At 50.2% G+C, this 16,441-nt stretch overlaps 6 protein-coding genes across 6 annotated transcripts; 1 reads left to right on the forward strand and 5 right to left on the reverse strand.

The window, feature by feature from the left end:
* Nucleotides 1–52: 52 nt before the first annotated feature.
* On the reverse strand, nt 53–1,931 carry N7484_011343 (uncharacterized protein; the record flags this gene model as incomplete). The annotated part of the gene is made up of 6 exons (XM_057121730.1): nt 53–484; nt 545–831; nt 923–1,464; nt 1,518–1,631; nt 1,682–1,752; nt 1,806–1,931. The coding sequence occupies 6 exons, from the start codon at nt 1,929–1,931 to the stop codon at nt 53–55; spliced, it is 1,572 nt and encodes a 523-aa protein (XP_056967484.1).
* Nucleotides 1,932–2,801: 870 nt separating this feature from the next.
* N7484_011344 (uncharacterized protein) lies at nt 2,802–4,158 on the forward strand (the record flags this gene model as incomplete). Its single annotated transcript, XM_057121731.1, has 5 exons — nt 2,802–2,975; nt 3,085–3,189; nt 3,252–3,482; nt 3,534–3,676; nt 3,738–4,158. The coding sequence occupies 5 exons, from the start codon at nt 2,802–2,804 to the stop codon at nt 4,156–4,158; spliced, it is 1,074 nt and encodes a 357-aa protein (XP_056967485.1).
* Nucleotides 4,159–4,305: 147 nt separating this feature from the next.
* Nucleotides 4,306–4,940, reverse strand: N7484_011345 (uncharacterized protein; the record flags this gene model as incomplete). Its single annotated transcript, XM_057121732.1, has 2 exons — nt 4,306–4,532; nt 4,580–4,940. The coding sequence occupies 2 exons, from the start codon at nt 4,938–4,940 to the stop codon at nt 4,306–4,308; spliced, it is 588 nt and encodes a 195-aa protein (XP_056967486.1).
* Nucleotides 4,941–5,432: 492 nt separating this feature from the next.
* On the reverse strand, nt 5,433–6,855 carry scw4 (putative cell wall glucanase (Scw4); the record flags this gene model as incomplete). Its single annotated transcript, XM_057121733.1, has 3 exons — nt 5,433–6,515; nt 6,582–6,724; nt 6,786–6,855. The coding sequence occupies 3 exons, from the start codon at nt 6,853–6,855 to the stop codon at nt 5,433–5,435; spliced, it is 1,296 nt and encodes a 431-aa protein (XP_056967487.1).
* Nucleotides 6,856–7,908: 1,053 nt separating this feature from the next.
* Nucleotides 7,909–9,627, reverse strand: lcbA (serine C-palmitoyltransferase subunit lcbA; the record flags this gene model as incomplete). Its single annotated transcript, XM_057121734.1, has 4 exons — nt 7,909–8,091; nt 8,150–8,641; nt 8,699–9,209; nt 9,299–9,627. 4 exons carry the CDS (start codon nt 9,625–9,627, stop codon nt 7,909–7,911), a joined length of 1,515 nt encoding a protein of 504 aa, XP_056967488.1.
* A 537-nt stretch (nt 9,628–10,164) lies between these two features.
* Nucleotides 10,165–16,106, reverse strand: N7484_011348 (1,3-beta-glucan synthase; the record flags this gene model as incomplete). Its single annotated transcript, XM_057121735.1, has 3 exons — nt 10,165–10,531; nt 10,581–15,890; nt 15,946–16,106. 3 exons carry the CDS (start codon nt 16,104–16,106, stop codon nt 10,165–10,167), a joined length of 5,838 nt encoding a protein of 1,945 aa, XP_056967489.1.
* Nucleotides 16,107–16,441: the final 335 nt, after the last annotated feature.

A 16,441-nucleotide genomic window follows, 5' to 3' on the forward strand; every position in this document is an offset into this window, starting at 1 on the left:
TTTTTAAACCCTCACTCCCTAGACAGGTTCCGGTCTCTTCAACATTACTATGCTAAGTCATTTTCACCCGGGTCACGGGGCCCTTATAGGACTTGTGGCCACGAAGCATATAGTAGCCCATTGAACCGAGAATGACCGCGCCGTAGATTACCACAGCCCAGTTCATATTAGACGGTGTCACCTTCTTATTTAGAGGGAAGAAACAGAAGACCCAGATCACCAACAAGACGATGATAGAGATCGTGTCGCAGATAGGTGTGAACTTGCCCATGCTCCAGCGTGCTGGAGGCAGAGGCTGGCCCCGCCAGCGTCGGAGACGAACACAGGAGATAGAAATAATATAGGAGGAGAGGAGTGCGGCAGTACCGAGAGACATAATGGCGTTGAAAGCCACCGAGGATCCAATGTTGATGAGGGATAGGAGTGAGACGATTACCAGGCTCACGCATAGAGCATTAAGAGGCACGGTGAAAGTTGGGTTGACCTTGAAATCCATATTCCATTAGAGGTGTCCGTGAGGGTTGGACTTGGGGTCAAGACTTACAGTCGCGAAGAAATCGGAGAAAGGAAGACCTTTGTCACGAGCGAAAGAGTAGATCTGGCGGGAGGTTGTCGCGACGTTACTGATCGCAGCGCAGAATTGCATGATCATGATCACCACTGTCATTCCGGTTGTTGCGCGGACTGATCCTGTGGAGTTGAGGAAGACCTGGATGAAGGGGAAGCCTGTCGTGGAAGCGAGGACTTCGTCGATGTCGCCGACGCAAAATGCGAGAGTAACAATCATGACGAAGCCAGTGGAGCCGTTTAGGATCAGCGTCCAGACCATGCCTAAAGGGGAGAACGCGAGAAGCGTCTCTGATCTCCTCGGCTATTCAATTTATCAGTATTTTAATCGGTGGAAGAGTAGACATATACATACACATATGGACTGCGGAGTCGGGGCCTGTGAGGCTGTTAGTAAATTTCAAGTGGTAAAAAGCCTTATGCTGCACATACCGATCAAAGCATAAATGGGTCCAATCAGTCCAACCAGACAGGAAAGCCCATTGTTTCCCCATCCACCTCGATCTTCGATAGAACCAAACACCTCGGAGGGAGGGACGGTGGGAGAAAGCACCCAGAGAGGAATCAAGATACCCAAAAAAGCCAAACACATGGACGATCAGGATGATTCCCTCAATCATGGGCAGCTTCTGGGCTAGGAAGGTATTGAACAACATGGCCACCGCAGCCACGGCAATCACAAGCAGCGTGACATGGTATGGCTGATACTCATAGGTATCAGGATAGTTGATGGCAACAATACCAACCATCATATTAGCGACAGTATAACAGCATCCTGCGATACCGGTGTGCCATCCCAAGACACAAATCCAACCAGTCATGTAACTTAATACAGCCTGGGAACCTGGGGGAGCAAACTCCGACACCCAGTGATATTGCCCACCAGAAGTAGGGGCCCTGAATCCAGTTAGTAATGCAGATGGCCAAGCCTTGCCAAGAGTTCTACTTACATGGATGCCATCTCAGCCATGGAAAGGATAACGAAGCTGAACCCTACTAGGGCGCCTAGGTAGGTATAGATCATCCCACCTTTGCCGCCATCAGTCAAGCCATAGGATGAACCACTACCAGGATGTCAGCAGTGCCATTTGGAAGCATAACCGTATAGACTTACAAAAGGACGGCTTCCCATGTGCACATAAGTACCGCTGTGAAGCCCAGAACGGAAAGGAAGCGGAAGTTTCTCTGCATTATTTTAGCTTCTAATTTTTGCTTTTTCTTGGTTGAAAGACGCATACGTTCAATTCTTGGTTGCGACCAACACGCCACATGTCCTGCTTGTCCTGCGTCGTACCCGATCTGGGGTCGGCGACATCCTCAGCCGAGCCTTTGACGTTCGTCGTTACTCCTTCCTCGAACCCCATGATGGAACAGTTCGAATATTAGAACCAGAAAAGGGGTGTGATTCAAGGTAATGAAGTGTGAGAGAGAGAGAAAAAAAAGATTAAGGGTTGGAACTCAGTTAAAGCCAAAACAAGTTAAAAAAATGTAACCACACGCGTAGACTCGGAAACAGCGAATCCCAGTGGAGTCAAGAAGCAGTAGCATATGCAGGATTCGGAGAAATGAGGGACCAGGAAAAATAACAAACATATATGTTTCAAGAACCCTACGAGCTCTAGTCCAACAAGCCGGGATTATAGTTGGCGAGAAACAAAATCCTATGCATTAGGGCAGACGCACTAGTCTAGCCTGGGAGTGCGAAATTAAAGCATCCCGCGCCGAAGCTGGCCAGATTCCCATCCGTTAGGGTTCTTAGCAGCTAAGAACCTTAGCCAATGAACCATAAATAATTGGCCCGATACTATCGTGCCGCTATTCTGTTCCACCTCGATCCTTTGTGAACTAGGATCTGAATCCTTCTATCCGCAGTGCAGCTGCGTTGTGCCGATCATGTTCTGTTCTTGGGATAGCGGCAACATCGTGATTCGTAACCCGACAGGGGGCGAATCCAATGCCAGGCATCGCAGACAAGAATCCTACAGAATCTTACAATAATTTGATTTCTTCCAGTTCTTGGAGGGGCTATGAGTGGAGTCTCCCCCGGGGGCGAAAGTAGGCTGGAATTGTTATACTTTTACTCTGATGCACCAAGGATCAGGCCAGGACCCCTGTAGTTCATGGATCCTTTGGAAACCCTCCAGTATAATTCATAATGTACACTGTAACAGTATAATGCTATCGTGAAATCTCTGCTTCAATTGTTGTCGCCATTTTTTTTTTTGTTTCGCACCATGGCGTCCGATTCCCCTTATACAGTCTCCCCGACGGATCGAAGTGGTCTGATCATTATTGTCGAGACATTGTTCATGTCATGGATGATCATTGTGGGATTAATTCGGTTGTACATGCGACTTGCAATCAATGGACCAGTGCAGATTGACGATTTGACGGTGTTTTTCGGAAGTGTAAGTCTTCTCCAGATAAAACTACACCATAGGATCATCCATGTCTCTCCAGGGCCATCATTCTATGGTGAAGGCGTGCAAGGACTAATTTTTCCGCTTCGTCATATAGGGACTAGCTGTCGCTCATGTAGGAACAACCATGGACGCAGTGAACCACGGCCTAGGCCGACCTCAAGATGCAAGTTCGGAATCGAGCTTAAAACGTGCTGGAGAGGTAAGTCAATGCCTTCATCTATACGCTGCAATGGAGGTTGAATCAACTCACCAGTATTCCAGGGCCTTTATGCAGCAAATCTTTTGTTTTTAGCTGCACACGGAGCCTCCAAAATCTCCGTATGTCTGCTATTGAAAAGACTAGGCCGACAACAAAAGTACCTCCTCGCCTCAAGGATTCTTCTGGGAATGGTAGTCGCATGGACAATCGCTTCATTCTTAGCCATTGCTCTCAGTTGCTACCCGGAATACCTATTGGATCAATCAGCCGTGGCGCAGAAATGTGGAAATCTCGTACGTGACCACTTGCTCTCCTTGTATGATCCAGCTCACAATGGAAAACAGAATATAGCCTGGAAGTCCATTACGGCGTTTGACGTGGTCACCGATGTTCTCTCCTTTGGACTGAGTATATTCCTGGTGTGGGGTATTCAGATGCGGTGGAAGGAGAAGGCCACTGTGATCTTTGCCTTTGGAACGAGGACGCCGTAGGTCCATGTTGGATATCGCGTACAGATAATGCCAGGCTAATCATCTTATTCTGACTAGTACTATTATCTTGATCATCCTCCGGCAGGTCTACCTCAACGACGCACTTTATCACCCTGATCCACCTTTCCTTTTATCCAACGCAACGATCGCCACTGCCGTCCTCCTTCACTCCAGCCTCATGGTCTCCACCGTGCCGTGCCTAAAACCTTTCGTGATCGCATTTAACACAGGCTGGGGACAAGGCGTTACCAACAGTCATGGCGAGAACTCGTACTTCACTCCGACTGGAAAGAGCGGATCAACCAATCACTCTCGAATCTATACGACGAATATAGGAGACGAAGACGATGCGATTGAGGTAGAACATGAGCGGGATTCTCAGGAAAGTCAACACTCGCGACAGTTGATTATTCACCAAACGCAGGAGTGGACATTACAAGAGGAGTATGAGATGGAGGCGGTTAAGGATAGGAATTGAGTCCGTAGTTGGATTCGTAATGATTTCACGGTTGCTTTTGTAAACAGTAGACGGGGATTTAAATTCCATTGGGACATAGACAAATGCAGAGATACATGCCCCCATTTCTATACTGACTAGGCTACTACTCTCTATACAGCGGTTGAACTACTTAGCCACAGGCTCCCGAATCATCGACAGCGCCCCCTCGGGAGTAACAATCTTATCCTCGCGATCTTGAAATCCAAATTTCCGATACAATGGCGCTGCATCAATATGCGCATCCAAATAAGCAGGAACACCATCCTGATCCGCAAGGTCACAGCCCCACTGGATCAACATCGAAGCCGCGCCCCGTCCCCTATACTCCGGATCCACAACCAGCATATCCAAATCTATAGTAATCAGTATAAGGTATTAGCAAAAAGCAATATCCACATACAGTAAAACCTCCGCTCCCCAAAAAACGCCTTCTTCTCCTTGTCCAAATCAGTATAGACTAAATCACAAGTCTTTCGATCCGACTCTGCATGCCACTCGGGAAAACGCGCGCCACTGTGCTGTGGGTCCAGGTCCCATTTAGCGTATGCAACCACGGCACCAGCGGGATCGACAATTTTGAGGTATTTACGATGCGGGTTGTGGAGCAGATCGTGGCCGTTGGCTTCGTCCCACCACGCTCGGATACCTGGCGTGTTTGGGAACATGAGGAGGTTAATTGGGATACTGAAAGATTTGTACCAAAGCTCTGAGAGGGACGGGATATCATCCTGTGTGGCTAGTTGGAGGGCGAGGGGGGCCATTTTGACTCGGTGCGAACTACCTAGGCTGGTTTGGCGTGAAGGGTACTCTGTAGGGTCTTAATAAACTTTTGAGGCGTGGAAAATTCTGCAGATTTAGAATTGGAATTGGTCTGGACGTGCAAAGGTTATATGGCGTGTTTTGATCCAGAGATTCGGGTCCATTTAGACTTCACGAAATGAATTCTGCGTTGGGGCCAATCGGTGGTAGGCGTCGGGATGGATCGATGATCCGGGACACAGTTGTTCAGGCACCAATAGCAGGTTTGGCCCCCAATTTAGCTTGCAGGTTTCAATTTCATTAGGGGGATTTTTTTTTTTCTTCTTCATTTGGATTTTCATTTAAGTGAATTCACTAAGCGATGCAGTTGAAGTGGCCAAGGGGCTTTCCAGGTCCTCCTTTACATAGACCATGGAATGAAGCAGAACAGGGAAACCAGAAGAACTGAAGAGAAAAGAAACAATGCCAAATGCACGATGCTAAATGTTTAACTATCAATGAATCCCCCAAAACCTCTCCGCATTGAACGTATACCGATTATCGTCTTTCCACAAATCGTCAAAAGCCGTAAAAAGCACCAAATCATCCCCCCGATGCGCAAAACTCCTCCTCAAACTCTCAACAGCAACCCGCTGATTCTCCGGCGAAGGAGTAGCATCCCCATTAGCTTGTCCAGCATGCGGCCACCCCGATTCCGTAATGATAGTATGCTTTCCCCCCGCCGCAGCCGAAACAGCATGCATCTGCTCAAGAGCATACGGGCCAGCATTATGCGGCTGTTGCGTCGCATCAAAAAAGGCATGACAATTCGCAGCACAGTAATCCGACGCGAGGCATAATTCCGGGTGCTGCAGAAGTACGGAAAAAGTGTCCACTGTGACAACGGGACCTTTGTACCCCTGTGCGCGGAGCCAGGTACGAGCTTGAGTAATGGCGCCCGAGACTTCGGCGGGTGTGCTGCGGCCGCCGTTTACCAGTTCGTTGCCCACGGCGATAGTATGGAAGACGGTCCAGTCTTGGGTACCGTCTTCGGTGGTGGCGGCTTCTTTGAAAGCGTTGAGGCTTGTGGGGAAGTCGGTTAGATCGTATATTCCGGCAAATACTTGCATTTTGTGCAGACGTGCGGCTCGGGCTACAAGAGTTGTTTGGGAGCAATCTGTTCCGTAGATGCGGACGAACTGATATTGGGATAGGAGGTCGAAGTCCTTGTTAACTCGGTCTTGGGTTTTGCAGCTTCTGTCGGCATTGTATGGAGAGTATGAGATGCCGAATTGGCGGGTACGGTGCTCGGCTGGTTTGGGGTGTGGAAGTGGTTCTGGGTGAGATTGTGGTACTGGGTGAGGTTGTTCGGAATGCTGAGAGTGCTCGTGGTGAGGCGTTTCAGGGTCAGCCGGCTCAGGGTGCTGCGCTTCATGTTGGAGAGGAGGCGCGCCATTGGAAGGTGGCTTCTTCTGTTTTTTCACGATCGAGACAGCGTCATTCGTAGGGATCATATCATCTTGCGGTTTTGTCTGTGTCAGTGGTGTTGAAGGCGCATCTGGACTCGATGTTGATGTTGGTAATTGAGTGGGCAGAGTCTGGAAATGGTTCAAGACATGTTAGCGATCATCCCTACTTGCCTGGGGATATCAAAGTCTACGAACATTTGCTTGCGAAACAGAGGTTGCAGCGAGAGGCCTTGTTTTCGTATGAATCGGTTCTCCATTCTCATTAACCACAACAACTACCTCAGAAACAGTGCGAGCTTGAGATGCACCGTGAACTTCTCCAAGACACTGGTTTGAATCTACTGATCATTAGTACACTGCACATCCACATCAACTTCAGCTTGGACCACAATATCTCACCTTGAGACACTGCATAGGCCCCAGATGAAGTAAGAAGCAAGGCCAATAGTGCCTGAGTAAAGTGCTTCATTGCAAAATTGGGTCCTTGGGTCGGAACTGCCGAGCCCTAAACTGGAACCTAGGGTCAGTAGATCACAGACATAACACTGAGAGTGACCTCAAATCCTCTCCACGCGAACAAGGGAAGAAGGTATTTGTGCAGATCAAGCGGGTTATATTCTGGGGATAAACCCCCGAAAAGCCTGTAGGAGAAATTACCAGCATACGTAAACAAGAGAGGTATGCCGAGCATAGTTATCCATGTGGGGTGGCATGGGGAATGAGATCAGGGCCAAGTTCTACAACGTACTGCAGCCCTGTGCCCCTTGTGCAAAGGGCTGAAGGAAGACAGGGTCGCGCTAGGGTTTTTGTTCAGACCATTTGGGAAAATAGACCTTGCTTTTCGAATGGGCCCAGATCTGGTGGATTTGGCGAAGAATGCCCCTGGCATCATCGTAGGTCAGAGGAATGCTGGACTCATTCCATTGGGTTCCCCGGAGACTAAGGATCCGGACCCGGCTCCAATTAGCTTGTAGACAAGACATGAGCGTTGGAACTTTTATTCGAGGCGGCAGTTAGAAGGGCAGGGAGCGACCGGCGAGTTTTCTCCCTGGGCTAGGGATCAGACGGCAATACCAAGGGCTTGGAGTCCAAGGAAGCCACGCACTGGGGAACGAGAAAAAGGAGTTGGACGTCAACTCCAAGACGTAAGAGCTTTCTACAATTTTACATTAAAGTCGGTGGGAAGGCCGAAGCCATCTATGTATTAAATTCAGCACAGCACTAGGCTGCAGCCTTGGAAAAATAGTATTAAACAACCTAAAGCCATGCACCGGTAAACTATGATACTACCCCTCAAAAAAAAAAAAAAAAAAAAGAAGAGCGAGGGTTTGGGGGCAGTGCTGTACAAGGTAGCGATAGCAAGATGCATATGGACAAGCAACTTAACAATACAGAAGAGGAAAGGAGGCATTAGGGCGTAGGATGTATAGGGAAAAACCAGAGGATGCCAGAAGTCGTTGGGGGCATGAGCGGTCATTTATGTGGCGAAGGCCATCTTTTCAAGGGGTTAGGCGAAAGGAATCTACTTCTTTTTGCTCATCACCTTGGTGATGGCGTGCCGGACGATGGTACCAGCCTTCTCGATCTCCTTCCGGGTGAGCCCGGTTGTGACGCAAACCTTCAGCGCAGCGGGAACGATTTGCTTGGGCTCAAAGTTATCCTCGAGAGTCTTGAGACGGGTGATAAGAACACCGTTGGCGAGACACTAGTAAGACATTAGCATGTTATTCTGTTGCTCAAGCATAGCGAGGTGTTATACGTACCTCATCAACGACATCTTGAAGCAGGAACTGCTGGTCGTTGTAAGAAAGCTTCTTGGAAGCAACAACCTCAGGCTTGATGACCAAAATGAGGACAGGGTTCTCAAGGGAGCTGGAGCAGTAGACCCAGTCACTCCGGGGGTCAAGTTGAGCCCGCATTGCTTTGGTCTGCTCACGAAGCTGCAATACCGTCTCGGGGCTATTCTGGAGGAGATTGATGGTCTCGCTGGCAGTGGTAGAAAGAAGGGCCGGAAGCGCTGCAGAGAAAGTGTACGCCGAGGCGGAAATACGCTGGTGGTGGACGATCTCCTCTGATCCAGCACAGAAGCCTCCACCACCCACGAGACAACCAGCCAGCGATCCCACGATCATGTCAACCTCTGCGGCGTCAACATTCTGGTGCTCAGTGACACCTCGACCAGTACGACCCAGGACTCCGAAAGACCACGTCTCATCCAAAATAAGACGGAACTTGTACTTGAGCCGTAACTCAATCTGCAAGTAGTGTTAGTCACATGACTTCGCTAGTTTTCCAAATGAGTTGTCACTTACGATCTTAGGAAGGTTCACAATGTCGCCATAGGACTCGAACATGCCCTCGGTGATGATGAACCGCCGAGTCAACGGTTTCCGGGCCTGCTCCTTGGTCACCTTGGCGAGAACTCTTTCCAGGTCCTCCATATCATTGTGTTCGTACCACCGGACAATGCTCCGCGAGATCTGAATACCCTTACGAATAGCGAAACTGACACCCTTGTCCGCAACGATAATGTCACCACGCTTTGAGAAGGCAGGAATGACACTGGAGATGGTCGAAAACGCCTGGGAGTACATGATACACGCTGCGGTACCCAAAAAGGACGCAATATCGGCCTCTGTCTTCAGGTGGACATCTTGCGTGCCGTAAAATCCACGGGGGCCACAAGGGCCAACACCGTAGTTTCGAAGAGTCTGAATCGCCTTCTCCTTGAGAGCCTCGTTGGTATTGAAGTTGTAGAAGTTGTAGGAGCTGAGATTGGTAACGGTGCGACCATTGGCAAGTTTGGACTTGGGACCGACAGGACTACGAACCCCCGAAGCAGGTATTCGTCAGCAGAAGTTCCGCACCCCGAGGTTGAACGGTCTCAGTTAGGAAGAAGACTTAAGACTTACCCCACAATCACGGTGCGCCTGGCAACCTCCATCTCCTCCAAAGGTGTTGGCTCTCCAACCAGTGGTTCAGGAGTCCACTCGTCCACCAGGTCGTCGATCTCATCCTCCGATAGTGACACCACGCCAGGCTTAGTCGAATACTTGGGAGCCAACAGATAGCGCACAGCGAACAGGAAGAGGAACAGCTCTACTGCCGATCGAATTGGGTCATCTTGATAGCTTGATTTGACGTAGCGCAAGAAAATAGCTGAGCCAGGTATTTGGTGGAAAAGGGTCGTGAGTTCTTGTAGGTACTCGGACAGGAGACGTTGCGTCTCTGCGAGATCCATGGCGGATGACTCAGTGGCACTAGTGTTGCTGAAAACACCAGCCAGATCGATTCCTGAAAATAAGAGTTGAGTAAGGAGCGGCGAAAGATGATGGATTCAGGGACATCCAGGATACAAGATGCGTCCGGGGGACACGGCCCGGCTGGATCGGGGTCGTCACGTGATGTCCTCAGCTTACAAGGAGCCCGGCATTCATTTCGCCGGTGGGCTTAGTACAGGCCCGCAGTATTTAATTAACTTGACAAAGGAGACGTTGTCTATAAAATGAAGCCAATGCAGATTGTATTCCGTTATGTTTATGGTGGGAAAAAGGAAAAGAAAAAGATAGAAAAACAAGCAGTCACGGCAAAGAATGAAGGTAAACCCCCCAGGGCCATGACGGAATCACTCAAAATACAAGAGTCATTCCACAGAGGCCATTAAGATCAACAAGGACGCCAGTGATTTAAAAAGAATGCAGCAAATCGCAAGGGAAAAATGGAAGAAAAGACGAAACTTTGTACAGGCCATTTTCATACAAGACGGGGCCAAATCCCCTCAAATCAACTTCCGGATGTAGGTAGCGGAATCACCGGTGGTAGCAGGTAGAGCGTCGGTGGAAACAGGCTTGTAGCCATCCGGCAGGTTGCTACCGGTATAGTAGGAAACAGTATCGTTCAGACCCTTGTCCATGGGCTGCAGGAGATACATCATCTGGTCGTTGGCACCGTTTACACCAATTGAGCCCCAGAGCGTAGTAAGGAACGGCTTGGAGATGCTAGACATGTTGTGAAGGATAATGGGCGCCACGAGAAGGACAATGAAAAGAACAAGCATGGCAAAGTAGAGAATGGCGAATCGAACCACACGTCTCTTGCGAAGCTTGGACTGCTTCAAGGAGTAGATAGGAGGGCGGATTTGACGACTGTGAATGTTAGTGGATGCACGTAGATGGAAAACAGTAGTGGACATACCTGGGACGCAGCCAAAATAGGGTAACGGAGTGGAACTTGTCCGCGTAAGGGATGGCAAGCATAGGCAGCATGAAGAACAGGATGATGTGGCCAAGAACAAAGTCGGCGGCGAAGTAACCAAGCTCAGTAATCTTACACAGGAACTCACGTCCGGGTTGAGACATGGAGTGCCATCCCATGTTGTACCATTTACCGGTCCACCAGGCGATGTTGGACTGATCGTGCTTGAACTCACGAGTGAGACAGAGGGAAATGATCAGCTTGTAAATGAAACGCTGGATGGCCATCATGGCAACGAGACCGGACATGGTTCGGGCCCAGTTAAAGGATTCCAAAACGAACAGGACCTCGAAGAAGACAATGAGCACGATGACAGCAATGGCATGGGCAATGGCCGCTAAGACGGAACCGAACTTCTTGCAGCACATGCTGAAGAGGGGACCCATACAACAAGCCATGCCGAAGAACATGCCAGCAACACCGGCGTTAATGGCAACGGGCGCCAAGGCACACAAGACGATACGTAGGATGGCGTTGGGGGCATAGAGGTCGCTGTTGCTGTACATGGTCCGGGAGTTGATGAACAGGTAGGGGATAAGGGTCACAGCGACGACAACCAGCGGGGCAATAATCTCACTGAAGAAGATGTTGGTGAAACGAGCCCGGGGAATGTCGCCGGAGTTCTTCTCAGACGGAACACCAAGTACCTTGCGCTTGTAACCGGTGAGTCTGGTACGGGATAGACGACAGAAACCAATCCAAGAAGAGGCATGCGATCGGGAGTTACCTCGCGAGAGCCAGCGGAGGTAATCACGGTAATCAATGAAGAAGTCATTCCATGCAAATTGATGAGGGTTGAAGAGGAAGGGCGAGATGATCAAAGCCAGCAGAGAAACCCAGAACCAAAGCAGAGCAGGGGTCCAGACGGTAGAAGTCGAGAATAGCAACATCATGAGTAGACGAGCACCGGCGTAGATTGAAGGACCAGCGAATCGAGAGTAAAGCACGCCGAAAGGAATTCGGGCTGTAGCGAAACCACGACCTGTACCAATGTAACGGGCACCACCGAAAGACAAGTTCTGATGCACAGCCTGGGCGTATATCTGACAGACGAACACCTCGAACATGAACGAGAAGGAACCGAAGTGCTTCGCCAGACGGGTGGCCATGCGCCAGACACCACGCTCGGTCAATTCTTGCACGGCAAGGGGAACCAAGGAAATGAAGAACACGATGAAAATGGAAATAACACAACGGTTGACCCAGTTGACGATCGGGTGTAGATCAGCACAGTAGGTGGGCAACAGGGGGTCGGTGACGGGCAGATCAGAGTTGTAACGGCAAATGATGGTCTCGTGCTTCAAGGCACCCAGGTTGATCAAAACGATCATGAACATCTGCACAGACAACATGATGAACATGTTGTTAATGTGGAAACCAGGGTGAGCATAGTAGAACGAAAGGAAGCGATCGAGAGGCAGTTGAGTTCCGAGATAGTAATACTCTCGGGACAACATCTGTTCACCCATACCAGTACCAATCTTCGTTGTAAAGTTCAGGACAGAACCGAAACCCAAATCACGACCCTTACCACACTGGTAGTATTCGCAGTGCTTGATGCGACCACCACGCAAGAGAGCGGTCATACCGGCGTAAATATCCTCGTTCAGATGCAGACCCTTCTGAGCTTTCGAGACACCACCACGCGTTGTCATGAAAGTCGCGTTGAGGAAATCGGGGTGACCATAATGGAGCTTACCACCGATCTGAGCCAGAGTACGGGCGAACAGGGTACCGAACGTTTGTTCCTTCGAGGCAGCAATATCACCGAGGATACCAATGTTCTCGGAGAAAATGTATTCACGAGCTCCGAGAATGGCGACAGGGGTTGTTTCCGGTGAAGGGATACCAGGGGTGTAGGGCGAGACATTGTCAGTGGTCAGCTCCTCGAACTCAGCCAAGACGCTGCGAATCTTCAAGCACTCTTCCAGGTAGTTATCCTGGTTAGCGTCAATCAATTGGATGTATTCACCGCGGTAGAAGATGATGGCGTGGTTCTGGTTGTCAGACTTTCCGTCACCAAGAATGGGGTTACCAGAGAGTTGAATTCTGAACTTGGGCTTGCGCATGCCATTCTCGAGAATTTCACAGTGACCATCAATCAAGGCGGAGTACAGGCGAGGCTCCTCGTCCTCGGTGGCTGGGGGCTCTTCATCAAGGTAGGCAATCTGAAGATCGGGGTAGGCACGCAAAAGGAACTCGGTGTTTTCACGTTCATCCTTGGTCATCTTCGCATAACGTTGCATAGAAACACAGATACGGAACTTGCGACGAGCCATGCGCTCAAGCTCACGCTCCAGCTTCTCAGAGTTGCCACCGAACATCTGAACGACTTCGGGGTTCTCGACACGGTAGAGCAGCTTGATAGCACGACTGTAGTTCATGAAACCAGAGACAGTGCGGTAGAGAGTCTGCGAACGGAGAGAGGCCCAAATACGAGTTCGGAGAGTGTATTCAGGAGCAGCAGACTTGAAACCAATGCAGTAGAAAGGCAGATCATCAATCTTGCTCTTCTGAGCGTCCTTCTCACCCTTTTCGTTGACATCACCATTGAACTGCGAAGTCTCGTCGGCTAGAATCTTAGTGTCCTTGACAAAGCAGTCCCACTCATGGGGGTGGAGTTGCTTGAGGTATTCCAGAAGTGTCACACGGGAGTAAGGCTCATCCTCGCGAATAATTTCTCTGAGGGACAAAAGAATCTTCTCACTGTAGTGGGGAATGAGGACACTGAAAGTGGGCATGTTGTCGACTGGCAATGGCTCAGGCATGGGAGTAGACAAGGACTGGGCGAAGAAGGAGATACGACGCTCAGCCTCACTACCAGCCGGGAAGAACTCCGTCTTGAAAGACTGGTCTTCCTGAGAGACGAAGAAGGTAGGGGCGCGAAGAGTGCGCTTGCCTTCTTGTTCCGAGGGAACCTGGTGGTAAAGCAGCTTCTGCACATGGTCAATGGCCAGGAGATGTTCACGGTACATGGAAATGATAATAGCATTCCAAACTTGCGAAATCAGGACCTTGGGCTTGTACTTGATCTCCATATCCGTGGTCGCAAGAACCTTAGAGTAGATACGCTTGGGCAGACGGGAGAAGATGTTTCGCCAAGGCGACCAGATGGACACACCAAGGTAGAATGACCGGGCCACCGAGAAGATAGTGTTACAAATAATGTACCACAAGTAACTATCCAAGAAGAAAAGTGTGAGATCCATGAAGAACATGAGACCGAGCAGGATCTGGGGCTGCTTGTGACACAGCGTGTTGCCGACCCAGTAGACACCAGTGCACTCCCAAATTGGCATGGGGGACAAGATACGAATCGGGTCCTTGAGCGAAAGAGTCAAGAAGAAGTAAGACTCGGCCAGCTTGGCACCGAAGACGCAAACCCAGAGACCGTAAGACATCCACATATCGTTTCCATATAGACGAGGGAAACTGGCAGTGAATGTCTGACTGGCCACATACTTGCGACCATTCTTGTTCATATAACTTCCAAACAGACCACCAAGGGGCTGGATGGCGAAGAAGGCAGCAGTGCAAAGGGCCATGACGAAGTGAACAATTCCAAGAGCAAGACCGACGGCGTGGCTGGCACTGCCGAATTTGTCGAGGAAACCAAAGATGATGACACCGGGCACGAGATTGGCAATGAAGACGCAAAGGAGCAACCAGAATCGCTTGCTCAGATGCTGGGCTCCAGCCCATCTACGTGGGACATAGACCCACTCGCAAATTGTAGCGAAGATCTGAATAAAGGCCGCAAGTGCACCACCGAAGCCGACTGCGCCGAGGTATTTGGCTGCGATAGGCTTGTTGTTCGCTTGCTGGGTGTAATTATCGGTGTACAGAGTAGGGGCGTTGTAGGCAGTGAAGAACCAGAAGGAGCACAAGTGAATAACCCAGATACGGTTAAAGTTTGTAACCATATGGAACCAGGACCGAGTTTCCTTGTATGTCTTGAAGAAAGCCTTCGTCCAGACAACGTCCTTCAGCTTGGGCCATCGCTCAGCAGGGGGGCAGTCGACCAAACGAGTCTTGTCCTCAAAGGCAATGCGCTCAATACCCTCGGGATACCAGAACAATTGATTCATGTCATCATAACCAATGATCTCGTTGTGATCACGCTCGCGACGCACGTACTTGCCGTCCAAAATTTCGTATCCCTGGTCACGGCAGTACTGGTAGAGGGGTGTGATAATCTCGTTCAGGTAGGTGAACTCCTCAACGGGCTCAACGCGATTCTGGCACTCGGGGGATGTGTAGAAGTCATCGGCACATTTGAAGATGAAACAAATGCACTCAGGCAAGAACCGAACCTGGTTGGCTTCACCCCAGATAAGCAGGTACAAAGCGACCTGGCGAGCACGGTCATGCTGAGACATCCGGTTCATTCGAGACTTCCAGCGGTATTCAGCCGCTTCCAGACTGTTGTCGCCTTCCAGCGCTTCGAGTGTCTCCTCCTCATTCTCCGGGTTTTGCTTTGCGGCTTTCTGGGCAGCCTTGCGAGCCTTTCGAGTCTTGCGATCAGCCTTGCCGAGTTTCATGTTGGCAAAACCAACAGAATCATCGAGGTCCAGGTGAGCCGCAAAGTACCAACGGCGGTAGTTGGCATTGTGACCACCGATGTAGTCGGCGTGCAAGGACAGCAGGGCTTGGTTCGGGGTCATACGGGAGGCACGAGAGTCGAGGAGCGTCATCATATGATCGTACATGTTCCGCATGCTGTCTCTCTGGAAACCGAACTTGTTCACCAGATCCAGGAAAATGTCCTCCAATTCCTCCTTTGACAGAGGGATTTGAGCATCGGAGGTCCAGGCCGGATATGGCTCTCGCGAACGCTGGCCAGCCGGCAACGCGTTTCCGTAGTCCATGCCATAGACAGGTGTGGATGCACCGGATGATCGGTTCCCGCCGTAGGAAACCTGCGACGATGGGGGCCGGTAGCCACCATATCCTTGACCGTATTGACTTCCCCCGTAGCTGTTGTATCGCTCGTCACCACGACCATAGTAATCCATGTCCGCAGCACGGGCAGTTTCCGATCTCATGGTGAAGTCGCTGAAGGTCTCAGAATCTTCCTCGGAGTCGCCCCGACGGCCGCGACCATAACCAGCTTGTCCCTGGTCATAATATTGTTGATCGCCGTAGTATTCGTCATGCTGGCCGCCTTCGTAATATCCCCCATGAGCAGCACCCGCGGCGTCATGACCACCATCGGCATACCCCGCTGGGTGTTCACCCTCGTAGTAGTCACTGGGTCATTGTCAGCATCTCCCACTTTGAAATTTCCCTCGCTGGAATTGCCTACCCTCCTGCTGCTGCTCTATCATAATATCCATCACCATATGTCTGGTTGTCGTAGTAGCCCTGGGCATGCTCATGCCCATGCTCGTCCTGATAATAGGCGTCACCATGACCTGCCTGGGCGTACCCATCATCATAATGGCCGCCTGCTTCGTACCCAGCCATGACGGAAGGAGTCGCAATCGAACGCTTTTTTGATAGCACTGTACACAATGAATCAGCCCCGTCCCTATTGATTCGCGGCGACACGGAAATTCGCGAATCGCGCCGCGTCCCAAATAATCTCACCTCAACGATGACCCATGCACAGTATTACTATTGATGATAAACGGTTCTTCGAAATTATTGCCGCATCGACACGAAACGAATGGCGTAAACGTAAAGGCGTTGACTTAAATGAATGCCGCGCAGGATCGAAGTGAACCGAATGTCAAATTCGGGGTTGATGCTAACGAATGGAATTGGAACAGGAAAGCCAAAATGGAGAAAAAGGAAAACAA

The sequence above is a fragment of the Penicillium longicatenatum genome (genome assembly GCF_028827895.1).
Source record: "Penicillium longicatenatum strain IBT 33135 chromosome Unknown contig_7_segment0_segment0, whole genome shotgun sequence".
Taxonomy (NCBI): domain Eukaryota; kingdom Fungi; phylum Ascomycota; class Eurotiomycetes; order Eurotiales; family Aspergillaceae; genus Penicillium; species Penicillium longicatenatum.